This window comes from Mesoplodon bidens (genome assembly GCF_964165515.1).
Source record: "Mesoplodon bidens genome assembly, chromosome: 9".
Classification (NCBI taxonomy): Eukaryota; Metazoa; Chordata; class Mammalia; order Artiodactyla; family Ziphiidae; genus Mesoplodon; species Mesoplodon bidens.
This window is the reverse complement of record NC_138166.1, coordinates 31,316,456-31,344,174: the sequence shown is the minus strand read 5'-3', so window position 1 is coordinate 31,344,174 and position 27,719 is coordinate 31,316,456. Positions and strand designations below refer to the sequence as shown.

Below are 27,719 nucleotides of genomic sequence, written 5' to 3'. Positions count from 1 at the left end.
AAAATCCACGCCTCTCCGCACTGGGGGCGGGACAAGAGAGAAAGGGCCTTTCCCAGGCGCGAGAAGATGACGTCACAGCCGCGGAGCCGCGACCTCTGGCTGCTTTCGGCTCTGCTAGGTGAGGGTGTCGACTGAAAACAGTTCCGTCCGCGATGCCGTCGCCATGACCATTTGTCAGTTCTTCCTTCAAGGCCGGTGTCGCTTCGGAGATCGGTGCTGGAACGAACATCCCGGCGCCAGAGGTGCGGGCGAAGGACGGCAGCAGCAGCTCTCAGGTAACGTTCTCCTCCATCCTTCGCCCCTAGCCGAGCTGGGGAAGGCCTGGCGTGGGGCTGGGCCCACGAGGAACGGCCGTCCCTCGTGGGCCCAGCCGCTGGGCACAGCGCCGTGGCGCACCAGTCAAGTGACGCGGACGTCCCCGCGTCGTCCCCTCGCCCGCCCCGCCCACCGGCTTTTTTATTCATTTATTAGGAACTCGGTTGGCTTTTGTTGAGCGGTTGGAGGCATGGGCTTGGTCTTGGTTACTAATGAAAAACAGTTAATTTTTAAATAGGAATACGTGTCAGAACTTACCTTGTCTTTGGGCGGCAGTGGTCGCAGAATTGGCATAGGTCGACCCAGACGCCTCCTTTCTTTACTACTTTACTACCCTTCTGCGTACTTGTTTTTTCTCCTTGATGCCTTGAATATAATTTTTTCTAAACTCTTTTCTAGGGAGAGGCTAGCAACTGGGGTCAGAGTCAGGATTCTTAACTTTGGGAAACTCCTTTGAAGATCTAATAAAAGCTACAGAGCCATTGACCTCAGATAAATGCACATGCTCATAAAATTTGGGGTAAAATCGAGAGTGGGATGCTCAGTTAAGAACTCTGGGCTATGAGGGAAGGGGGTGCAGGACTACGTTGACCTGCTTCCTGGCCTAAGTCATTGTCGAAGCTTTTGGAATATTTCACTAAACCAATTGTGGATTTTGCAAAAGGATTGACTGTCTTCGAGGAGAGGAGGGGTCCGAAATGAAACCATAGTACAATGCAAGGTTTTAGAGGTCAGATGAATAGTTAGGTTTTCTTAGGACTGAAACTTAGTCCTTAAAGGTACCACAAGATGCTGACCACCTCTACCTTCTCTTTCCTCCTTTAGGGCTATTCATCTGACCCTTAAACCTTGTGTTACATTGTGGTTTCACGTCTGATTCCCCTTCTTGGAGACAGTCTTTTTGCATCACCCACAATTGGTCTAGTGAAATATTCCAAACCAAAAATTAAGACTCAGGATCTGATAAATGTACGAGTGTTTCCAGGAACAACAAAACGTAATATTTGGCATTCTGTTGAGACTCACTCTTAATGCAGTAATTAGAGAATAAATGTTGAATGGATAAATGTTAATGGATTTTAAAAGTGGAGATAAAACTAGTCAAGTAAACAGTGTATTTAATGCCCAGAAACAAATAAATGCTTATGGAATTAGTAAGTATGAAGACCAAAAGCTGTATACAAAAGATGGAATGAATTTCTTCAGTTGTGTCATCCCCGCGAAGGATTTGAAACTCTGGGAAAATAAAGTATCATTAACCCATACTTGAGGGATCTGGTCTAGCAGTCTGCCCCCTTTCCTCTTAGGTTTCGTTAAGCAGTTTTAGAATTGGGAGGTGAATTTTCATAAAGGAATGTATCTCCCATCACTCTAGTTTTTAATATACATATTTAATGGCATATCTCCTAATTCAGTCAGAAACAAGGTGAATTATCTTGACCCCAACTAAGAAGTGATGAATAAATGAGACGGTAGAAGTGAAAAAATTTTGTAAAATATAGAGACAGAGAGGAGAAAAATGTTGGCTTATTTTGATAATTGTAGAATACTAGAAATCTGCTCATAAAAGAGGAACTCAGTGCACTTTATTCATATGTAAATTACCTCTATAATCTCTCTATGGAAGGTAGGTAGGTAGGTGTTGTTTTCTCAGAGAGAATACTGAGTCAAATGGATTTACCTATCTGTTCAAGGACGGAAGGTAGAATCTAATCTTTTATATTGAATACACTTCTCAGTACATTGTCTGTTTTTCAGATTTTACTACTATATAGGGCCCAGTTGGGGAGCAAAGAATGATACAGACACATCTTTTTATCATGAAGGAGCTTATGATTTCAGATACATGCCTTCTGTCCACTCCATTATCGAACAGTTGTTTACCTAATAAACTTAGGTCAGCTGAATTTAGTTATATATCATTATTGTTCTGTGGATTTACAGTCTTCTCAATCTTGTTAAGTTAGACCATTATGTGATTTGTTGATACTACACGTACCTATATAAATTGAAAATGAAGAGTTTTGTAATTTAAAATGAGTGGAAATGTAGTGCTTGTTGAATCTTTACATAATGTGTGCACATAATAAGACAGACTACAGTGAAATTTTAAGAGATTTTAAAAATGAGTTGCTAGTAAAATTGTTTATTTTGTTGTTTATTTCAGGTAGTAACAGACGAGGATGGAATACCACCAGCCAGAGATATTCCAGTGTTATCCAGCCATCCAGTTTCTCCAAATCCACACCATGGGGGGGCAGCAAAGATCAAGAAAAGCCATCTTTTGCTTCTGGAGCGTCAGCTAGCAGGAACAGGGGGTTTGGATTGTCTCAGAACCCATTTGCTTCACCTAGCTCTGATGGGCAGAAAGATGAAAAGAAACTTCTGTAAGTGGAAGCCTTCAGAAAAATTCCTGCCCATTTGCTTATTTTTTTCAAAAGTACCTACAGTACTTTCCTTAAAAAAGAGGTAATGTTATTATTACTTTATTAAATTATTAAAAAATCAGAATAAGCAAAAAGCAGAAAAAACATCCATGATCAGAGATAACTACTATTTTGCAGGTATCATACTAGACTTTATTTCACTTAAAAATGTCATTCTTCTTTATCAATACAGTGAGTTCTTGGGGATAATTATGCTTTTTCCACTTTTCTATTGATAACACTGTACTGTGAATATCTTTCTAATGTAGTCCTGCTTATATTAAACTATGAGTTCTTTACAAAGTATGAGGTACTTGTGATCTTGGAGGTCACTTACAGCATCTTGTATTCTTCTTTCTAAAACTTTTACTTCAGTAAGCCCATGCAAACATTTCATTTGATTTCCTTCATTATTGTGGAGTAAATTTCTTACCATTTATTGAGAACATTCATAATAGAATTTATGATTCCTACCGAAACAGTGCCTGTCTGTGTATAACTGTTCCGTCAGCCCCCAGCAACTAGGACAGAACTTAAATATACTCATTAGTCTTTTACATCCCATAACTAAATTAGACTAGTTGTAAACATTTTGAACCATGTACCATATATAATTAATTAAAATAAATAAATAAAGTAAAAAACCAAATTAAAATTAAAAAAGAAACCCTCCTTCCTATATTTGATGTTGTCATAAAAATCCTAAATTTTATTATTATTTTATTATCAGTTATTCTTATTTGATTAATTCCGTTCTGGATAAGGGGAAAATATTTAATTTAGACCCAGATATATCCATGACTTTGCCAACAAGTTAACCATGGACATGGGTCTGTTCCCTTTTTGCAAAATGTGAGAATTAGACAAAATCTCTGAAGTCCTAACCACTTAAATATTTTATGGTTCTTTATTACTTACTGGTTGTTTCTTTCCCAGTTAAATGATCATTGATGTTAATGATAATGAACAAAGAAAGATTAAACTTAGTATTGTGTATTTTATTATATTTCAGTTCTTTAAGATATGTATGGTATGATAGTTGAGTTCTCAGTAAATGTATCAGTTAATGGTTCAGTGTATTGGAAAACCAAAATTCCGAACTTCTTTGATATTATAATATTTATAATCATGAAATGTAGCTCATATTTCTATAAGCTTCTGCTTTAAAGAGCACTCCTCAGCAAATATAATGGAAAAATCTAAAATTACATATTTACTACAATTTAAAATTTCAGTCATTGAAAATTATAAATGATAAATTTTAACAATCAGAAGAAAAAGATCTTTTGCCCTTTTTTTTTTTTTTTCAGGGAAGGAATTGTAAAAGATATGGAGGTTTGGGAATCATCAGGGCAGTGGATGTTTTCTGTTTATTCACCAGTGAAAAAGAAACCTAATATTTCAGGTAACTAGAAATTATGTATTTTTAAAATGTGTTTTACAACTATTGTTTTCTAAAACCAAGACTATGTCAAATAAAGAAATCGACCACAAACTTAGCTACAGTTAGAAGAGTTTGGACATTGTTTAAAGTATCCGAGTATTCTAGCAGAACTTCATAATTCAGAGACTGAGGTTGGAAGATATAGTTCAAGATATATAGATCCCTTGGGAAAAATAGTAGAATCAGGACCCACCACATTTCCAATTCTGTAAGCCCAAGAAGAGGCTCTGCTTCCTTGGTTTCCTGTAGATACAACTTCAGAACCCTTTAGCTGCCTGCAGTGAATAGAAGAGTCCCATTATGCCAAGGCTTTGGCTGCCTGATTCTGTTCTCTTTCTCCCCTATCTTTTTTTCTAAGGATAGTTATTTTTCATAAAGCATGTTGAGATCTATTCTGGGGGTAATATTTGAAGGTAAGGAGCCTTAGCTGGGCTACAGAGATAGCATTTCTGTAGAATACTCCTTTCCTTCCCATTTTCCTTTGTCCATAGCCCTTTTTGGGCTGAAAGCTAGACCACCACAGTTGTTTTTGTTTTGTTTTTTTGACATCTTTATTGGAGTATAATTGCTTTACAATGGTGTGTTAGTTTCTGCTGTATAACAAAGTGAATCAGCTATATGCTTAGACCACCTCAGTTTTCTAAGCCTACGCTGGGTGGTTCTGGGCCCTATTAAGTTGAACAGCAAGTGCCTAGAAGATGAGAGCCCTTTCAGTCTCTCAGAACTCTGGGATTTCTGTCTGTCTCTGCTCTATCTGCTCATTCTCTGTGAACATTTGTGTCACACCACTCCTTAGTCGTTTATTTACTTAATCATTCAACAAATACTTAATGAATTTCTTTTGTGCCAGGCCTCATTCTAGGTGCTAGAGATATAACAATGAGTAAGATAGATAGGATCCATCCCTTATGAAGTTTATGTTCTTGAGGGATGGAGGCCATAAGTAATACAAATAAATAAGATAATTTTAATACTTTTTTTTTTTTGTGTGTGTGGTATGCGGGCCTCTCACTGTTGTGGCCTCTCCCGTTGCGGAGCACAGGCTCCAGACGCGCAGGCTCAGAAGCCATGGCTCACGGGCCCAGCCGCTCCACGGCATGTGGGATTTTCCCGGACCAGGGCACGAACCCGCGTCCCCTGCCTCGGCAGGTGGACTCTTAACCACTGCGCCACCAGGGAAGCCCAATAAGATAATTTTAGATACTGATTTTTCTGTAAAGAAAATAAGTGTTAAGCCTTTTTTTAAAAGTTCAGAATTGAACATAATGCCTAATGCCCTAGAGCAGTGGTTCTCAGTGTGAAATGTAGATCCATAAGCAGGGTTGTAAGATAAAATATGGGACATCGAGTTAAATTTAAATTTCAGATAAACAATATTTTTAGTATATGAATATCCCATGTAGTATTTGGAACATACTTATACTTTTTTTTTTTTTTTGGCTGTGCCGTGCAGCTTGTGGGATCTTAGCTCCCCAACCAGGGATTGAACCCGGGCCCACGGAAAGCGCCAAGTCCTAACCACTACACCACCAGGGAATTCCCGGGACATACTTATACTTTTAAAGTATTTGTTGTTTGTCAAATATTCAAATTTAACTGGGCATCCTCTTTTTTTTGCCTAAATGTGGCAACCCTATTACTAAAATCCTTTTAGGGCTGTACAAGTTTAGAAATATTTTCATAATAATACTAAGACATTAATTGCCATTTTCACTGTGTTGACATTTGCACTGTTCGTACAAAAGCTTTGATGAAGCACAGGCAACAAACTGTACTAGCAGGTTATAATAGTCAATAAAAAAAAAATTTAACGCCATTTTCACTTAAGAATGTCCTTGATGAAGAGGTAAAAATTATTAATTTTATTAAATATTGACCCTTAAGTGTACACCTTTTAAATATTCTATGTGACAAAATGGGAAGCACACACAAAATAACATTAACAAATTTTTTGATATTGTAAGATGACATGTGCCAACATTTGGAGGTTCTGGATAACTCAGTGAACCAATATTTTCCAGATGACCAATGTGTGATGTTACAAAATTATGCATGTTTGAAAAACCCTTTCTAAGTGCAAGATAAAACAATTAATAGTTTTGGTTTATTAATATGATTTCATTCATATGATTTGAGTCCACATTATAGCTAACCTTTAAGAAACTACTGTCTGTCAAGTTTTGGTATAGTATCAAGAAGGATATCCACAATTATCTGAAAAGGCCATTAAAGTCATCCTTTTCCAGCTACACATCTGTGTGAGAACAGTTTTTCTTCATATACTTGAACCAGGCAATTCACTGAAACAGGTTGAAACAGATTGAACAGCAGAAGCAGATATAATAATCCAACAGTCTTCTATGAAGCCATACATTAAAGAGATTTACAAACATAAGACAATGCCACTTATATCACTAAATTTTTATTTTTTGTTTTGGAAAATAGTTTTTTCATTTATGTTGATATATTTCTTATTTTTAAGTAAATTAATATTTTCTACATTTTTTCAGTTTTCATTTCAAATATGGTAAATATTGATGTATGTAACCCATGTGAGCAAAAGGTCTGGCATCCTTATTTATTTTTAAGAATGTAAATGGGTCCTGAAACCAGAAAGTTGGAGAATCACTGTCTGTAGGCATCCATTATAATGAATTAATTTTTCCTGTGCAGCTAGAATGATACTAAGTTTGTACCACCCTTGAAAGAATTAAGGAAATAGTCACTCAAATCATTTCCTGTCTTCATGGTTCAGATGAGTAACAGATGGAAGGAGGAGAAAGTAGCCAGAGGGATAGTGTTTCGTCACAGAGAGTGGTTATCTATTCTTAGGAAGCAGTATTGGAGCTGAGTCCTGAATGAAGAGAAGATGTCACTTACGGGAAGATTTGGGGGAAAATGTTCCTTACAGTACAATAGCTAGTGCAGAGGCCCTTGTGGAAACAAGGTTGGCATGTATTTAGTCTAGCAAGGCCTGAATTGCCAGAGGAGAGTAAATAAGAGAAAGAGTAATATGACATAAGGCCAGAGAGAGGCAGCCAGGGGCCAGATTATGTTGGGCCTAATTGCACTAGGAAGCCAGAAAGAGCTTTGAGCAGGAGGAGGGATATGATCTGATTAGAAAAACCTCACTTAAGGACTTCCCTCGTGGCACAGTGGTTAGGAATCCGCCTGCCAACACAGGGGACATGGGTTCGAGCCCTGGTCCCGGAAGATCCCACATGCTGCGGAGCAACTAAGCCCCTGCACCACAACTACTGAGCCAGCGCTCTACAGCCCGTGAGCCACAACTGCTGAGCCCACGTGCCACAACTGCTAAGCCCGCGTGCCACAGCTAATGAAGCCCGCGCGCCTAGAGCCCGTGCTCCGCAACAAGAGAAGCCACCGCACTGAGAAGCCTGCACACCTCAGTGAAGAGTAACCCCTGCTCACTGCAACTTGAGAAAGCCCGCGCACAAGCAACAAAGACTCAATGCAGCCAAAAATAAATAATTAAAATAAATAAATTAATTAATTTTTAAAAAGCTCACTTAGACTGTTGTTATGAAAAGAAATGGTCTGTTGGGGGCAAAATAGCATCAGGGCAATGAGTTAGGAGACAACTGCTGATGACTGAGAGTTAACTAGCAGTGGAGATAGAATAGGTCAGAATTCGTGTTCTGTTTTGGAGCTAGAACTGGCAAGAGCCTTATTAATTAGATATAGGGAAAGAGAGAAATGCAGCTTATTAATTAGATATGGGGAAAGAGAGAAATGCAAAGTGATTATAGGTTTTGTGGTCTGAGCAGTTAATAAAGGTGGTAAAGACAAGTTGTTAGAGAGCCTCCAGGATTCTGATTTGAATGTTTAGTCTTTTCTTTATTCTGAGGTAAGGGTCTTTGAAGTTAATGGTGTCTGGTTATAAATAATTCTCTGTAGAAAAATATCCTGAACTTTTTTTCCCTTTCTTAAAAAGTTTTCCTGATCATGAAAGTTACAGCTATTGCCATAGAAAATTTGGAAAATAGAGGAATATGTGAATAAAATCAACTAATCTCAGAGATAACAACTGTAACATTTTAGTGTATTTCTTTCAAAACATGCACACACACAATTTCTTATTTATATGTATAATTAGGAATCATAACCTAGTGTTGTATTCTGCTTTGTTTTCAGTGTCTCTATTACTAAAAATACTAGAATGAACATCTTTTTATGTAACACCCTTTGTTTATACATTTAATTATTTCCTGAGGTTAAATCCTAGAAATTCTAAGATCAAAAGGTATGAGCATTTTTAAGTCATTTGACATTTATTGACAGTTTTCCTCCCAGAAAAGTTTTACCTTTTTGATTTCCATAATGGCAACTTAGGAGAATGTCCATTTCACCACATCCTTAATAACAATTATTCATTATTAATTTTTGTCAGTCTGATAAATAAAGCATTGTATCTCTATTTAAGTTGTATTTTTAAATTGAACTTTTTTTTTGGCGTAAACTTTTTAATTTCATTTATTTACTGGCTATTTGAATTGTTTTGTGAATTGCCCGTTCATTATCTTTGCCCATACTAACTTATTTTTCTTACTGATTTGTAATAGCTATTTATACATTGATGTTAGCTCTTCTCCTGTCATAGCGCTTCTTCTCATGTTGCAATTATGGTTTTCCCAGTTTACTGTTGCCTTTCAATTTTGCTATTGTAGTTTCTGACTTACAGAATATTTTTTTTAGAAGTATGAATGTACATGTAGTCAACTCTTTCTTGTTTCTTTTGTTTATTATTCCTTCCACTCCATTTATCTTTAGAAAATTTTTCCCCTTCAAAGATCAAATAACCAACTATATTTTATTCTAATTTTATACTTTATTAAATAGAGTATAGGCTTTGAATTTTTTCCTTATGATTATGAAATTTTTCTAATGATCAAGATTAGCATATTTTCCTGTCTAGCACCTCTTATTTTACTATACTATCAAAAGTATTGGTATTTAAAGATTCCAATTGATTCCTCACTTCAGGTTTTACAGATATTTCACCAGAGGAGTTGAGACTTGAATACCATAACTTCTTAACCAGCAATAACTTACAGAGTTATGTAAGTTTGTTTCCTATTCATCTACCTAACAGATTAGCTGTGAATTATTGTCTTCTCTGTAGTAGCTTGTTTGTGTGTTGGCAAAGCGGATGAGGTCTATAATTTTTTTTCAGAACAAGGCTAGTTTTATATTCTAAATAAAAATTTAGAATTTCTTTGAAATTGGTTGGTTATCTAAAATGGTGATAATATACTTTGACTGTAGTAACTAGGAATGTCATTATTTTTATTACGGGTTATCCAGCAATCAGTCCCAGAAATCATACCTTTCATTATTTGGCAAACATCTATGGAGTGAGTATCTCTTAGGTGCAGACACCACAATGAATGCTAGAAAAACAAACTTAAATAAAATGCAGTGTTGTATATAGATTAACATTCTCATATATCAAATATCAAAAAATTGAAAAGCTGGGCTTGAATAAGGTCAGTGCCTAAAGGAAATGACATAAATCCTGTGTTTTTCTATTGCCTACAGTCAATATCATGTGTTTCAACTAGTACACATGTTTGTCTCTGTACTGCCAGGTACTTATGATTTTAACTAGGTGATACAAGGAGTTGGAGAACAGGGAAAGGGGTCTACAGCTGGAGTATCTTGGGCAAGTAGGGGTAGGTCAATGCAAATTTTACAAGTTATGGGCCGTAAAAATGTTTTATAAATTTATTGTGACTTTGGAAATACAGACATGAAGTTGTTGGAGAGATTATCTTAAACACTCAATATTGACTCATTATTTTTCTGTCTTCTCTCCAGCTACATTCCATCCAACAGTTAATAAATCAGTGGAGGAACAGGGTAAATGAACTGAAAAGTCTAAATACATCAACTACAATAGCTTTGGTGAGTATTGGAGAATTTTCTACAGGGAAATGTCTTACCTATTGCTTTTTTGCAGAATTTCACTTTGGATTTGGAAAGCAAAGCTAAAATTCTCTGTCAAGAATTGTGATACACACATTCTCAAGAACTATATTATTATTTAGAGTCACGGTCCTGGAGTTGTTTTCTCTCTGTTCCTTAGTCAGAAAAGCACAGATAATTATGCTTTTCTAAAACTATTTTTAGGATAAGGTTTTTAACTTTGGTGGTACTAGTTTTAAAAATTGGAAAATGTTACATAAATTCAAGTATTCCAGGTTATCAGCATTTAAAAAGAAATTGCTTTGAAAAATATGAATGCATATTTAGACTAATGTATACTTTTGTGACTGAAGGACCATATGTTCCTTGTCTTATACAGAAATGCCTTTAGGAGATATATGCCCACTTGTCCCCAAAGATACATGATCCTACTGCAGCATATTCATTATCTCTGTCAATAAAGTTTATTTTGCTACCCGCATAAGAAGTTCTTAAGAATATTATTTTTAAATAAGGTATTTACATTTAGAATTTGATACTTCCAGTCTCCTAGGTGGTTTTTCTTTGTACTTTCTGAAAAAGGCTATGAGAGTAGTAGCTGCCTAAAGTTAGTGAATGACTGTTTGAAAGTCCCGACACCCTACTCCTTTCTTTTTTTTTTTTAAATTTATTTATTTATTTATTTATTTATTTATTTATTTTTGGTTGTGTTGGGTCTTCGTTGCTGCGCATGGGCTTTCTCTAGTTGTGGCGAGAGGGGGCTACTCTTCATTGCAGTGCGCGGACATCTCATTGCGGTGGCTTCTCTTGTTGTGGAGCACGGGCTCTAGGCACGTGGGCTTTAGTAGTTGTGGCATGCGGGCTCAGTAGTTGTGGCTCACGGGCTCTAGAGCTCAGGCTCAGTAGTTGTGGCACATGGGCTTAGTTGCTCCGCGGCACGTGGGATCTTCCCGGACCAGCGCTCGAACCCATGTACTCTGCATTGGCAGGTGGATTCTCAGCCACTGCGCCACCAGAGAAGTCCCCCTACTCTTTTCTTAAATATGTGCTTCTAAATGACTAGTCTCTTTTTTTTGGCATTGCATTTTTTTTGTTTAATTAATTTTTATTGGAGTATAGTTGCTTTACAATGTTGTGTTAGTTTCTACTGTACAGCAAAATGAATCAGCTGTACATATACATATATCCCCTCTTTTTTGGATTTCCTTACCATTTAAGTCACCACAGTGTATTAAGTAGACTTTTCTGTGCTATACAGTATGGTCTCATTAGTTGTCTATTTTATGCATAGTATCAATAGTGTATATGTGTCAACCCCAATGTCCCAATTCCTCACACCCCCCCAAATGACTAGACTCTTGTGCAAGCTAATTTCTTCTACCTTTCAATTGTTGTAATGCCATTTAAATTCAGTAGGACTCCTCGGAAGTATTTTTTCTCTAGATGAGAGGTTGCCCGCCATCACCATTGCTGATATAGAAGGGATAACAGTCCAGAGAACTACAGAGCTTCCTTCAAGGTTGGAAGTTCCATGTTCTTTGCCACCTTCCTAGGGGCCCTTCTGTAGGTGAGAATCTTGGACAGCCTACCTACAACTGGCTTACCATATGTCAATTCTTTATGCCAAGTGATTGGTTTTTTTAAAATATTTATTTATTTATTTTATTTTTGGCTGTGTTGGGTCTTAGTTGCGGTTAGCGGGATCTTCATCGCGGCATGCGGGATCCTCCACCGCGGCACCCAGGCTCCTCATTGCAGGGCGCGGGCTTCTCTCTAGTTGTGGCCCGCGTGCTCAGTAGTTGTGGTGTGCGGGGTTAGCTGCCTCGCGGCATGTGGGATCTTAGTTCCCCAACCAGGGATCAAACCCACGTCCCCTGTATTGGAAGGCGATTCTTAACCACTGGACCACCAGGGAAGTCCCTGCCAAGTGGTTTATTCTTTATTCTTTTAATCTATTATATGGATATAATTTGTTTATCCACATACCTGTTAATGACTGAGGGAGAGAAGCTAGAAGAAAAAAAGAAAAAGTACATACTAAATGATTCCATTTATATGACACCCTAGAAAAGACAAACCTCATCTCTAGTAATAGAAAGTAGGTGAATGGTTCACTGGGGCCAGAGGTTGGGAGAGTGTTGACTGGAAAGGGGCACAAGGGAAGTTTTATGGGTGATGGAAATATTCTAAATCTTGATTGTAGTGGTGGTTATAAGTTTGTCAAAACTCATCAAAATATAGATAGATTGTTTTAATGGATGCATTTTATTTTATGTAAACTGTACCTCAGTAAAGTTGATTTTTTTTTTTAAAGAAAAAATGCCAATAGGGGTTTTTTTCTTTTCTTTTTTTTTGCGGTACGTGGGCTCACCGCCGTGGCCTCTTCCGTTGCAGAGCACAGGCTCCGGACGCGCAGGCCCAGCGGCCATGGCTCACGAGCCCAGCCGCTCCACGGCACGTGGGATCCTCCCGGACCGGGGCACGAACCCGTGTCCCCTGCATCGGCAGGCAGACTCTCAACCACTGTGCCACCAGGGAAGCCTGCCAATAGGGTTTTAAAATGAGAGAAATCTTATATGCTTAGGTTGATGAGGGAAGACTTCTTAGAGGTAAGGATTAAGTGAAAAGTTCCTTGAAAAGGAGATTAAGATTTCAGTAAGCAGACACGAAAGACATTTCTAGAGCAGAAAATAGCAAGAACATAAAATATTTTCAGGGAAAAGGAAATGTTTAATAGATTTTAGTGGTAAGCTTTTAATAATGTAATTGTGAATTAACTTCAGTTCAAACATTTGAGTAAGTAGACTGGGTATCCTCTAAAGACCCTTTACCTAATATCTAGGTTTTTTGATAAATGCAGATCAACCAGTAGAAACTAAAATCTAGAATTAAAAAATATTTTCCTGATTTTAATATGTGTTCATTGAAGAAATTTAGAAAGTGTTTTAAAAGCATAAGTAAAATAAAAATAATTCATAATTCATCAGCCACACAATCACTTCAAACTCATTGAGGTTTGCCCATTTTTTTCTATGAACATTCACTTGTAGGCATTTTTCTATGTTAAACAAAATGAAGAGGTTTTTAAGTGCACATATTAAAAATTGAATTTGGCTATAAAGTGTATAGAAAAGGTACTTGAGAATTATTCACTTGCCTACCTTTTTTTTTAATAGCTCTCTGATATAAAGGGTGGAGTAAATCAAGCAGCACCTGCATTTGGATTTGGCAGTAGGCCATCAGTAACATTTGGGTCACCAGGTAAGTGACAAAGTAATGAAGGACTTCACTGATTCAGAAAAATAGGACTTTATAGGTTTCAAATATAAAGCCTGAAGTTTTGTTTAGTGCCATTTTAAGTCACCCTTGCAAATTCTACCACCTTCCATAATAGAGCTTCAAAGAATTTGGCTCATCAAGCATTTGCGAAATGGGGTTCAGAATGGGCATGTTCTTTGCAAGACCCTATGGCTCAGGCTTTAGAAGTATATTTTAGGAATGTTTTTTCAAGACTTCCATAGGAATACGTAGTTAGAGTAGCAGCACCTTTGAGGACTTTGTTGTCCCTGTATATAACAGCATAGTATTGTCCTCAAATGACAGCTCCGATGAGATGAGGGGACAGGTGAAGTAAAGGTTCACTCCCTAATCCATGAGGTTTCTCAAGAGCTGCCTCCTTGAGTATAAATTATGGTGCAAAGGAGATCAATGTAGCAGAAAGACAGGGTTTAGTGGGTTTGTCCTAGCTTCTCATTTTCACTTTTCTCTTCTTCCTTCCAATAAGTTAATTATCATCTAAATATCACAGAAATAAGAAAAAAAAAGGGCGGGTGGGGAGTAGTAATATAGCTACATTTTCTGACTAATAGATTCTTCTATTCTTTTTCTGGTTTTTGTAGGTTTTCCAGTGAATAACAACAGCAGCATTAATGCTCAGAATTTTAGTTTTAAAGCAAGCTCTGGATTTGCTACTGCCCCTTCTGGAAGCCCTTCTGTGTTTGGGAATACTCCAGCATTTGGAGCTGTACCCTCCGCCAGTTCTGCCATCACTGCTTCTACTCCAGCTTTTGGACTTGGGAAACCCCAAATCACATCTGCTGCTTCATTTTCATTTAAAACCCCTGCAGCTTCTGGTTTGGGATCATCCGGATTTTCAGGATTTCCATCTTCTATGGCAGCAGGCTCTGTTGGAGCTCCAAAGGCCCCAGCCTTTGGAAGCGGCAGTTCTTCAGCTGGTTTTGGTAGTCCAGGCTCACAGTCTCACACTGCTTTTTCCAAGTCATCCAGTGGCACCTGTGGAAACAGCAGCATATCCACCTCTCTCTCATTCTCAAATGGCAGCACCAAGACAGATAATGTATTATTCACACCCAGGGATCAACTAACAGCAGAAGAACTGGAGCAATTTCAATCCAAGAAATTTACTCTGGGAAAAATTCCATTAAAGCCACCTCCTGTGGAATTTCTAAATATTTAAACAAGTAATTTTAAATACAGAAAAGAACAGCTTTTAAAATTCTTTTGAGTGGTTCATATGAAAGGGCAGATATATAGATATATAGATATATAGATATACACACACACACATATATAAGAAGTATAAATTTTCAATAATAGGAGTTTTTATATTTAGCATTTTCTTCCTGAGTGTAACTATTTAAGTAAAACATAACAAAAACTCAGCAGTGGATTTTTTTTTCTGCTATAATTATGAATGGAACTGAAAAAAGTGTCAGGGTGCACTGAATAAAGTACTTTTCTTATTCTACATCACTTTACTCTCTTACCATTTAAAATTTTACCTTTAGGGGCTTCCCGGGTGGCGCAGTGGTTGAGAGTCCGCCTGCCGATGCAGGGGTCAAGGGTTAGTGCCGCGGTCCGGGAAGATCCCACATGCCGCGGAGTGGCTGGGCCCGTGAGCCATGGCCGCTGAGCCTGTGCCTCCAGAGCCTGTGCGTCCGGAGCCTGTGCTCCGCAACGGGAGAGGCCACAACAGTAAGAGGCCCACGTACTGCAAAAAAAAAAAAAAAAAAAAAAAAAATTTTACCTTTAAACATTTTTTTTTAAAGGAAGGAGATAATTTCTAGACCCAGCAGAGAAAAAATGCTTAAATGTTTAGCCTACTTACCAAATAAACATCAGTAGCATGACTTTCCTTCATGTTAAAGAAGATTCTCTTAAAGAAAGAAAGAACAATTTTTAAAGGGTGAAAACGTTTTAGGACCTAAGAAGCATTTTCCTCTCATATTTTTTCCTCCTCAGTTTTGGCTCTCTCATGGACCATTTGAGTTTTCTTCAACAATTTTGGGCTAATTTTTATCTTGGCCTAATTTTTATGTAATTCTATTTTTTCCTCACATTATCCCATCAAGCGGATGGATTGTAAGAGGAGTAGAAATTATGATCTCGTGTGAATAAATAGTGTATATATATCCTTTGTAGTTGCATAAAACATTTCTGGAAGAATATGTAAGAAACTTGCTAACAGTGATTACCTCTGGGAAAAGAATTGGTGTCTGGATTAGGAGAAATACTTTATATACCATTTTGAACTGTTTGAATATCTTACCATGTACATGCATTACTTTGTTTTTTAATTAAAAGAAAATCAGGAAAATTAAAAAAGGATTAGGAAGCTTTTTTCAACTATAAACAGCAACATTATTGGAAAGTTTAATGATACTTATGATCAAGCTAGTTTTTCTAGCTGCATTTTTGAAAAGCATTTTTTTAATATAAATTTATTTACTTATTTATATATTTGTTTTTGGCTGTGTTGGGTCTTTGTTGCAGTGCACAGGCTTCTCATTGCCATGGCTTCTCTTGTTGCAGAGCACAGGATCTGGGCGTGCAGGCTTCAGTAGCTGTGGCACAGGCGCTCAGTAGTTGTGGCTTGTGGGCTCTAGAGCTCAGGCGCAGTAGTGGCGCACAGGCTCAGTTGCTCCGCGGCATGCGGGATCCTCCCAGACCAGGGCTTGAAACTGTGTCCCTTGCATTGCCAGGCAGATTCTTAACCACTGCGCCACCAGGGAAGCCCAAAAAGTATTTTTTTAAAACTAACAAATAACTCTTTATTCAAGATGCATCTTCTATAGACTTTTTTTTTAAGTAACAAAGAAGGGACTTTATAACTGGAAAAAGTTTTTGAACAAATCTAGGCTGCTTTCTTCCACCTCCATTTACATTATTAAGGTATGCTCTTATTCCTTTATGGTATATTTCTTAAAACACTTTTTTATAAAATATGTTTATTATAATTTTGGAAATTTCCAACAAGGAAATTAAAATTATCAGTAATCTTCTCCCCGCTTCCCCCAAATAGTTTATGTAGAACGGTGAGGATTCACCAGCTGTTTCTAGAGTTTCTATTAGACTTCTCAGACATGTTTGGTTCTCCCTGTGTCCTCAGATTGAGGGAGTAATATCTTGTATATCTTATATATGGTTGATCCAAATACCCAGAGACCTGTCATGAGTTGAAGCATATGTGTCAGAGTTCTGTGTTCCTTTCTCAAGCCTCAAAAATTACACAGCTAGCACTGTGAGAACAGTTTCCTAACACAGATCTGGCATTGAAGTCATTTTTTTAAGTGAAAATAAAAACTATTAAAAGATATGCACTCCATGTGATTTTAGCATACATGCAAAGGGTTTAATCCTCAGGGGATCCAAATTCTCTGTTACAGTTTTTGAAGAACTGTATGACTCTAACAGTTTTGGAACCCCAGCATTTAGAATAAAATCTACTCAAAGGGGTGTATGTTTGAAACCATCCTTGGTATAGAAGTGATAAATAGACCCTAAGTTCCTGCTTTGGTCGTAAGCTCTAAAGACTTTCCAATGTTTTTTTCAACTTACAGTTGACTCCTAGAGTTGTCCTACCCTGATGGAATGAACGCTGTGCTACCGTTAGGTTGGTTACAGGCTTACCAGGCTCCCTTGGGTCCCAGTTGAACTTCCCAATGTCCTGGAAGCTCTGAGGGTGCAGATTAAGGGCCCAGTGTTTCTAAATCTGCCTGACTATAAGGATCACCTGGGGTACTGATTAAATAATATATCCATTGGGCTAGGCCTGGGAATGTGTTTTTTTTTAACCAAGTGACCCATGAGATCCTTCAGGCAAGTTTGGGAAACTAGCCTATCCAACTACATTTAGGCTACTTAGTAATATGCAATTTGGGAGTTGTAATTGTTGGAAGTCTATTTTCTGTGCTCTCACACACACACAAAAATGAGATCCAAAGTTGTCAGATAGTGCACTTGTCAAAAGTACAAATAGGTGCTATGAGTCCCTTAAAAGTCTGAGAAACTAGGGCTTCCCTGGTGGCGCAGTGGTTGAGAGTCCGCCTGCCGATGCAGGGGACACGGGTTTGTGCCCCGGTCGGGGAAGATCCCACATGCCGCAGAGCGGCTAGGCCCGTGAGCCATGGCCGCTGAGCCTGCGCGTCCGGAGCATGTGCTCTGCAACGGGAGAGGCCACAACAGTGAGAGGCCCACGTATCGCGCAAAAAAAAAAAAAAGTGTGAGAAACTAAAGCAAAGAAGTCCACAAAGTAGAAGTCAGCAGTATGCATGCATACTGGTATCGGAGTCCAAGGAGGCCAGGAACTCCTAGACAGGCCCTAAGGAGCAGCAGGGCTTCAGAAAATCAGAAACAGGTAACACTGAGGTGGTGGTGGCCAGGCATAAAGGTAGATTGAGTTTCAAGACCCTAAGAGAGAGTGGAAGGGAAAAGGCAACCACAAGGCACAAGAGCAAGTGCCACCATCTGGGTTTATTCAGTGAGGCAAGAACCGATTCTAGCAGAGTTGGTCGAACTGAAAGTACACCCAAAATAAGCACAAACAGCCTTCCTTCACAGCTTCTACAACAGCTGTCCCTTTTACCTAGGACTTAGAGCAAGAGACAGAATTGTATATAAGGTTTTATTACAAGTAAACTGATTTAACTAGGTTGATTATCTGATCACAGATTAGAAGGGGAGAAGTGTAACAGCTGAGAGCTGACTAGAAGGGGAGAGAGAAGCTGATATTAAAACTATTTAAAAGGCCTAACATGATTTTGCTACATAGTATTGTTCATAAGAGTAAAATAATTCAATCCAGTGTCCAACAACAGGAAATTGGTTAATGTGGTAGGTGCCCATATTGGAATACTAAACAGCCTTTCTAAATGACCTAGAAGAATAGGGAATAAACTTGGAAAGCTTTTACTCTGTAGTCAATGGGCAAAACCTGTTATAAAACAGCATGTACAATGTGGTCCAGTTTGGGGGGAAAGTGTATATTCATGGGAGGAAAAAACCTAAAATTAATAATAGCTCAGATTTGTTTGGTTTTTTTATTGTGGTTAAAAAAAAAACCACATAGGGCTTCCCTGGTGGCGCAGTGGTTGAGAGTCCACCTGCCGATGCAGGGGACGCGGGTTCGTGCCCCGGTCCGGGAGGATCCCACATGCCGCGGAGCGGCTGGGCCCGTGAACCATGGCCGCTGAGCCTGCGCGTCCGGAGCCTGTGCTCCACAACGGGAGAGGCCACAACAGTGAGGGGCCCGCATACCGCAATCAATCAATCAATCAATCAATAAAATTCATCATTAAAAAAAAAGAAAAAAAAAGAAAAAAAAACCACATAACATTAAATTTACCATCTTAAACATTTTTAAGTTCAGCGGCATTAAGTTACATTCACGTTGTTGTACAACAGATCTCTGGAACTATTTCATCTTGCCAAACTGAAACTGTATACCCACTAAACATTAATTCTCCCTCCCTCCTTTCTCCAGTGCTTGGCAATCACATTTCTACTTTCTGTTTCTAAGATTTGACTACTTTAGATACCTCATATAAGTAGAATCATACAGTAATTGTCCCTTTATGCTGGCTTATTTCACTTAGCATAACGTCCTTCAGGCTCATCCTTGTAGAATGTGATCGAATTTTCCTCTTTTTTTAAGTTTGCTTAATATTCCATTGTATGTATTGTATGAACCACATTTCGATTATCCATTCAGCTGTTAATGGAATTTGGGTTGCTTCTACCTCTTGGCTACTGTAAATAATGTTTTAATGAACATCTCGTAAAGATCCTGCTTTGAATTCTTTTGGATATATACCCAGAAATGGGTTTGCTGGATCATATGGCAGCTCTGTGTTTAGTTTTTTGAGAAACCGTTACACTGCCCTTCATAGGAGTTACACCATTTTACATTCCCAGCAGCAGGGTTTCAGTTTCTCCACATCCACCCCAACACTTAGTTTCTTGTTTTGATAGTGGCCTTCCTAATAGGTGTGAGGTGATATCTTGTGATTTTGATTTGCATTTCTCTTATGATTAGTGCTGTTGAGTATCTTTTCATATGCTTGTTGGCCATTTGTATATCTTCTTTGGAGCACTATCTATCTATTGAACCCCTTTGCCCATTTTTTAATAGGGTTATTTGTTTTCTTGTTGAGTTTTAGAAATTCCCTATGTATTCTGAATGTTAACCCTTTATCATACATATGATTTGCAAATATTTTCACCCATTCCATAGATTGCCTTTTCACACTGTGGATTGTTTCCTTTGACACACATAAGTTTTGAAGTTTGATATAGTCCCATTTGTCTATTTTTGCTTCTATTGTCTGTGTTTTTGGTATCACATTCAAGAAATCATTGCCAAATCCAATGTCCTGAAGCTTTTCTCCTATGTTTTCCTCTAGTAGTTTTATACTTTTAGGTCTTACATTTAGGTCTTTAACCTATTTTAATTTTAGTCCATGGTATAAGGTAAGTGTCCAACTTCATTCTTTTGCATGTAAATATACAGGTTTCCTAGTACCATTTGTTGAAAAGACTATCTTTCCCTATTTTGTAGTTTTGACATCTTTGCCAAAAATTATTTGGCTATATAGGCAAGGGTTTATTTCTAGGCTCTAGGCTCTGTTTTATTGGTCTGTATATCTGCCTTTATGCCAGTACCAGACTGTCTCAGTTGGTGTTGCACTGTAGCTGGTTTTGGAATAAGGAAATGTGAGGCCTCCAACTTTGATCTTTTTCAAGATTATTTTGGCTATTCAGGGTACCTTGAAATTTCGTATGAGTTTTAGGATTTTTTTTCTACTCCTGCAAAAAAATGACATTGGGTTTTTGATATGAATTGCATTGAATCTTAACATTGCTTTATGTAGTATGCACATTTTACCAATATTAAGTCTCCCAAACCATAAGCACAGGATGTCTCCATTTATTTGTGTCTTCTTTGATTTCTTTTAGCAATGTTTTATAGTTTTCAGTGTACAAGTCTTTCACCTCCTTGGTTAAGCTTATTCCTGTGTATTTTATCCATTTTGATGCCATAGTAAATGTGATTGTTTTCTTAATTTTCTTTTCACATTAGCCATTATTAGTGTATAGAAATACACCTGATTTTTGTGTGTTGATTTTGTATCCTGCTACTTTGCTGAAATTACTTATTAATTGTAACAGGGTTTTTTTGTGTGTGTGCGTGAAGTCTTTAGGGTTTTCTACATATATGATCATTGAATCTGTGAACAGAGATCATTTTACTTCTTCCTTTCCGAATTGGGTACCTTTTATTTCTTTTTCTTGTCTAATTGCTCTGGCTAGGACACTCGGTACTAAGTTGAATACAAGTGGTGAGAGGGGGCATCTTTGCCTTGTTTCTTTTTTCTTTTTTTTTTTTTTTTTAATATTTATTTATTTATTTATTTATGGCTGTGTTGGATCTTCGTTTCTGTGCGAGAGCTTTCTCTAGTTGTGGCAAGCGGGGACCACTCTTCATCGCGGTGCGCGGGCCTCTCACTGTTGTGGCCTCTCTTGTTGTGGAGCACAAGCTCCAGACGCGCAGGCTCAGTAGTTGTGGCACACAGGCCTAGTTGCTCCGCGGCATGTGGGATCTTCCCAGACCAGGGCTCGAACCCGTGTCCCCTGCGTTGGCAGGCAGACTCTCAACCACTGCGCCACCAGGGAAGCCCTCTTTTTTCTTTTTTAATGGACACTTTTAATCCTAATTGCTTTTTTTTTAATTCATTTATTTAATTTTAATTTTTGGCTGCGTTGGGTCTTCATTGCTGCGCATGGGCTTTCTCTAGTTGCAACAAGTCGGGGCTACTCTTCGTTGCAGTGTGCAGGCTTCTCATTGTGGTGGCTTCTCGTTGCGGAGCATGGGCTCTAGGCATGCAGGCTTCAGTAGTTGTGGCACGTCAGCTCAGTAGTTGTGGCTCACAGGCTGTAGAGCACAGGCTCAGTAGTTGTGGTACACAGGCTTAGTTGCTCCATTTTGCCTTGTTTCTGACCTTAAAGGAAAAACTCAGTCTTTCGTGGTTGAATATGATGTTAGCTGTAGCCTTTTCATATATGGCTTTTATCATGTTGAGGTAGTTTCCTCTTTTCCCAGTTTGTTGGTTGTTTTTATCATGAAAAAGTGTTGACTTTGTCAAATGCTTTTTCTGCATCATTTGAGATGATCATATGGATTTTGTCCTTCATTTTGTTAATGTAGTGTATTATATTGACTGATTTTGTGTGTTGAACCATCCTTGCATTCCAGGTACAAATCCCACTCAATCATGTGTATTATCCTTTTAATGTGCCGTTGAATTCAGTTTACTAGTATTTTATTGGGGGTTTATGTATCGTTATTCATCAGGAATATTTGTCTGTAGCTTTCTTGTGTCTTTTTCCAGTTTTGGTATCAGAATAATGCTGGCTTTGTACAATGAGTTTGGAAGTGTTCCCTCCTCTTCAGTTCTCTGGAAGGGTGTGAGAAGGATTGGTATTTTAATCATTTAATTGTTTGGTAAAACCCCTCAGTGAAGTTATCTTGTCCTGGTTGGGAGGCGTTTGATTACTGCTTCAATCTCCTCATTAGTTATAAGTCTGTTCAGATTCTTTATGATTTACTTTTGGTAGGTTGTATGTTTCTAGGAATTAATCCATTTCTTCTAGGTTATCCAGTTTGTTGATACATAATTGTTCACAGTAGTCTTTTTTTTTTTTTTTTTTTTTCCAGCTGCACTGCACAGTTTGAAGGATCTAAGTTCCCCAACCAGAGATCAAACCCATGCCCTCTGCAGTGGAAGCACAGAGCCCTAACCACTGGACTGCCAGGGAATTCCCCACAGTAGTCTTTTATAATGCTTTTTTATTTCTGTGACATTAGTTATACTATCTACTCTTTCAATTCTAATTTTAGTTATTTGAATCTTCTAGCTCTTTTTCTTAGCTAATCTAGATAAGGGTTTGTTGATTTTGATGATCTTTTTAAAAGACCATGTCTTAGTCTGCTTGGGCTGCCAAAATAAAACATCATAGAATGGATGGCTTAAAAAACAGATATTTATTTCTCACAGTTTTGGAGCCTGAAAGTCCATGTCAGGGTGCCAGCATAGTCAGGTTCTGGTGAGAACCCTTTTCCTAGCTTGCAGATAGCTGCCTTCTTCTTGGGTGCTAAGGTGGCCTTTTGTCATGAGTGTGCATGAAGAAATAGATTTCTCTCTCCCGCTTCTTACGAGGGCACTAGTCCCATCATGAGGTTCCCACCTTCATGACCTAATTTAAACCTAATTATCTCTCAAAGGCCCCACCTCCAAATACCATCACTTTGGTGGTCAGGGCTTCAACATATGAATTTAGGTGAGGGGACACAAACATTCAGTTGGTTTTATTGGTTTTATTGATAATACCAACTCTTGGATTTATTGATTTTTTCTATTGTTTTTCTATTCCTTATTTCATTTACCTCTCCTTTAATCTTTATTGTTTCTTTCCTTCTGCTAAATTTATGTTTAGTTTGTTCTTTTTCTATTTCTTCAAGGTATAAAATTAGATTATTGATTTGAGATCTTTCTTCTTTTTAATGCAAGCATTTATCTCTATAGGGTTCCCTCTTATCACTGCTTTTGCTGCATCCCATAAGTTTTGGTATGTTGTATTTTTCACTTGTCTCTAAGTGTTTTCTAAATTCACTTGTGATTTATTCTTTGACCCATTTGTTGTTTAAGAGTATGTTGTTTAATTTCCACATACTTGTGTTTTTTCCTTCTGCTGTTGATTTCTAATTTCATTCCATTGTGGTCAGAGATACTTTGTATGATTTCAGTCTTCTTAAATTTGCTAAGACTTGTTTTGTGACCTAACATATGGACTACCTTGGAGAATGTCCATGTGCACTTGAGAAGAACGTGTATTCTGCTATTGTTGGGTGAAGTGTTCTGTATATGTTTGGTTCAATTATTCTATAGTGTTAAGTCCTCTGTTTTCTTATTGATCTTCTGTTTGGCTGTTCTATCCATAACTGAAAGTGGAATATTGAAGTATCCTACTATTATTGTGTTGCTGTCTTTTTCTCCCTTCAGTTCTGTCAATGTTTGCTTCATACATTTGGGAGTTCTAATGTTAAGTGCATGTATATTATAACTGTTATATCTTCCTGGTGAATTGACCCTGTTATCATCATGCAGTGTCCTTCTTTGTCTCATATGATAGTTTTGGTATTAAAGTCTATTTTATATAAGTATGGCCACCTCTGCTCTCTTTAGGTTCCTGTTTGCATGGAATATTTTTTCCATCCTTTCGCTTTTAGCCTATGTGTGTCTTTAGATCTATAGCATGTCTCTGTAGACAGCATATTAGTTGGTTCTTGTTTTTTATCCATTCAACCAATCTGTGTCTTTTAATTGGTACATTTAATCCATTTACATATAAATTAATTATAGTCAGGAAAGGACTTATATTGTCATTTTGTTTTCTGTATATCTTATAAATATTTTGTCCCTCTCTCCATCCTGCTGCCTTATTTTGCGTTTTGCTGATTTTTTGATAGTGACATATTTTGATTCCCTTCTCATTTCCCTTTTTGTGTATTCTATAATTTCTCTGTGGTTATCACTGTAATTACATAAAATATTTTAAAGTTATAATCATATGTTTTAAACTGATAACAACTTTAATCACATATAAAAACTCTGCTCCTTTACAGTTCTGCCTCACCCACTTTATGTTATTGAGACATAAATTATCTCTTGTAACACTGCATATTTATTAACATAAATTTATAATTACTTTTCATGCTTGCTTTTGTTTTTTTAAAATCTGTATCAGGGCTTCCCTGGTGGCACAGTGGTTGAGAGTTCGCCTGCCGATGCAGGGAACACGGGTTCGTGCCCCGGTCCGGGAAGATCCCACATGCCGCGGAGCAGCTGGGCCCGTGAGCCATGGCCGCTGAGCCTGTGCGTCCGGAGCCTGTGCTCCGCAACGGGAGAGGCCACAACAGTGAGAGGCCCGCGTACCACAAAAAAAAAAAAAAAAAAAAATCTGTATCAGATTTAAAAGTGATTTATGCACTTACATTACAATACTACATAATTCTAAATTTATCTATATGTTTACCTTTACCAAGGAGTTTTATATTTTTGTATGGTTTTTGTTGCTCTTTATCATCCTTCTGCTTTAACTTGAAGGACTCCCTTCAGTATTTCCTTTTTTTCTTCCTAGCCAGTTTGTTTTCTATTGACACCACAATGCTCAGGTCTCGACCATGTACTTTGATGGTGTTCTCAACCATTACTTCCATTGCTGCTGCTTGATCTTCAGGTTCTCCTCACGCTTGTTGAGCTGGCAGTGCATAGTACATATTTTCCTGGGCTGCAGTCCCAGGGGTTTGTACTTCTTGCCCTTGTAGAATTTCCTGAGGTTCTCTTTCTGAGTCTGGTTAATGGCAGCGAGAACACAGGCAATAGATTTGCAAACAACTCGAATCTTATAGAGCTTGGATGCTGCACTGCCTGTCACTTTGGAGACATGCAGCTGGGGCAGCTCCACTTTCAGGTCATCCATCTGTTTCAGCAGCTCCTCCTTCTTCTAGCCTGAAAGTCTCAAGACAATCTTGGCCATGGCTGCACAAGGATGCTTTAAAGTATGAAACAGATGAATGAAGACATCTTCTTTACCCAAAACATTAGTTTATGTTAAAAATTATTGCAGGGCTTCCCTGGTGGTGCAGTGGTTGAGAGTCCGCCTGGCGATGCAGGGGACGTGGGTTCGTGCCCCGGTCCGGGAAGATCCCACATGCCGCGGAGCAGCTGGGCCCGTGAGCCATGGCCGCTGAGCCTGTGCGTCCGGAGACTGTGCTCCGCAACTGGAGAGGCCACAACAGTGAGAGACCCGCGTACCGCAAAAAAAAGAATTATTGCAGAAGAAGAAACTCAAGGGGTCTGACTTCAATAATACTCATCAAAGGTAAATTAATATAACAAAATACCACTTCATGACCATCAAATTGGCAAAAATCAAAGTCTTACAATAACAGTGTTAATGAAAATGTAACATTGTGGAGACTGGTGAGCTGCTGATAGGAGTGTGGATTGGTGCAACACTTCAGAGAGCCATTTGGCAATATCTAGTAACTTTGAAGATGATCATCCTCTACAACCTAGAAGTTTTACTCCTCTGCAAGGCCCTTGCTCCTCAAAGCGTGGTCCTAGGACCAACAACATCAACACCATCTGGAAACTATGCAGAATCTCAGGCCCCATCCCAAACCTACCAAAACTGAGTCTGCATTTTAACAAGATTCACCAGATGATTATATGCACATGAATATATGAGAAACTACTGCATGTGGGAAAAGGAGATGTATAAAACTTTAACTTGTATTGTTTGTAGTAACAAAACATTGGAAACAACCAGAAGTCCATGCCCATGATAACAGATACACTTTGGTATAATGGGATACATCTGTACAACAACTTGAATTACATGTATAAACAGCCAAAAAAGCACAGGTGCAGAATGATATGTATAATATACCACTGAAAGTACAAAGTACAAAACAATATTATATATTGTTTATGAATTTATAAACATAGTAAAGGAATAACAGCATGAGAATAATAAGCACCAAATTCAGAATAGAGTTTGTTCAGGGCAGGGAAAAAAAAGAATGAGACTTAGGAGGCATACACAGGGGGCTTTTTATCTGTGACTTTTTAAAAATTTAAACTTAATACGACAATAGTAAAATTTTATAGAGTGGGTGACGAGTACATAATTATTCATTATATTTTTTCTGTACTTTTCCATATACTTGAAATAAGTTTACAAATTTTTAAAGGTTTAATTTAGAAAAACAAAAAAAGGAATGCCTTCTTTCCCACCCTAAATTTTGTATTATCGAGTAGCTTTTAGATTTCTGAAGTGATCAATATGAATCAACTAGTTTTTCAAATTGTTTCCAAGTCTTGAATTAAATATTCCACTCTGAATATTCCATTCATTCAAGTACTGAAGTACAAGGGGTAAAACTAGTCTAAAGAACAACTGACTGTGGATGTAGACCATGTTATTTTTGCTGCTAATGAAATGTTAAAGGTACACATTCAAATATTTGTGGAGCAAAATGGAAATTACATTTGATTCACTTATTTGGGTAAGAATATATGTTTGTCTCTCTACTTACACCAGACAAGGAAGATAATCTAGAATCAATATGATAACCTTGAGGCTCTTTTCTTAACCATATGTTATCAACCAACTGGAAGTCTAGTCTTGTTTCCTTGGTCATTTATAATGTAAACAGCATTTAGTCCTGTCAGCATTGAAGCTGAGAAATAGAGGAATTCTCTGCCACTGATATTTTTTTATCACAATGGTTGTCAAGCTTTTCCATTTGGAAACCTTCTATTGATTCTATATGATTCACATCTCCCCTACACCAAGAAAAAAAAACCAAAAGAGGACATGACTTTACTGGAATTATCTATTAATTTAGAAGCTATTCAACTGAGGGACATTTACATAATTCAGTAGAGAAAACATACAGTGCTGTGTAAGAAAAAGATTGCCTGGTTTATAGGAACTGTTGATCATCAATATTAAGGACCCACCAAATGCAAATGTTACACTAAGGATACAGTCCTAAGACATACTGAGAAAGTTTGGAAACAGGCTCTGAAGGATTATGGGAAGTTCTAAACAAAGTGGCAAGTCTATCAAGGAGCTCATCATCAAAGATGAAGATGGAGGAGAATAGAATCATATGCAAATTCAAACGGTAACATATATACAAAAGCACTGCAGTGAGTACATCAAAATGCTACAGAGTAAGGTTAATGGAGTCACGAGGAGCCATGAGCCTGTGTTAACTTCCCAGAGGAAATGAATTTTAATAGTTTTGAGAGGGAAGTGAAATCATAATGGGAAGGAGAAATAGCTCAAAGGGCCAGAAGTGAGCTTCTAAAGCGAGATAAGCTGAGCCTGGGAAGACTATATTCACTTTATGATATAGAGTTTGAAAAGATTATCTCTTTAGATGATCTAAATGTGAGCTTGGGCAGGTTAACTTTTCTAATCCTCTTATCTGTAGAATTGGTAACATTCACCACCCAGAGATTGTGTGATTAATAATGAATGTAACGGGCTTCCCTGGTGGTGCAGTGGTTGAGAGTCCGCCTGCCAATGCGGGGGACACGGGTTCGTGCCCCGGTCCGGGAAGATCCCACATGCCGCGGAGCAGCTGGGCCCATGAGCCATGGCCGCTGAGCCTGTGTGTCTGGAGCCTGTGCTCTGCAATGGGAGAGGCCACAACA

General features: G+C 38.0%; 1 protein-coding gene across 1 annotated transcript; it reads left to right on the top strand.

Annotated features, from left to right (window-relative positions):
- Positions 1–8: 8 nt before the first annotated feature.
- Positions 9–15,756, top strand: NUP42 (nucleoporin 42). Its single transcript, XM_081244825.1, has 7 exons — positions 9–275; positions 2,483–2,702; positions 4,052–4,146; positions 9,190–9,266; positions 10,024–10,110; positions 13,308–13,392; positions 14,031–15,756. The coding sequence occupies exons 1-7, from the start codon at positions 164–166 to the stop codon at positions 14,606–14,608; spliced, it is 1,254 nt and encodes a 417-aa protein (XP_081100951.1). The 5' UTR covers positions 9–163; the 3' UTR covers positions 14,609–15,756.
- The last annotated feature ends 11,963 nt before the right edge of the window (positions 15,757–27,719 follow it).

What these genes read in the sequence shown, in the direction of transcription:
- NUP42 (XM_081244825.1), top strand. Translation starts at nt 164, where the DNA reads ATGACCATTTGTCAGTTCTTCCTTCAAGGCCGGTGTCGCTTCGGAGAT. An exon ending in AAAGAAACCTAATATTTCAG is followed by an intron (nt 4,147 to 9,189) that starts GTAACTAGAAAT and finishes TCCTCACTTCAG; the next exon opens with GTTTTACAGATATTTCACCA. An exon ending in AGTAACATTTGGGTCACCAG is followed by an intron (nt 13,393 to 14,030) that starts GTAAGTGACAAA and finishes TGGTTTTTGTAG; the next exon opens with GTTTTCCAGTGAATAACAAC.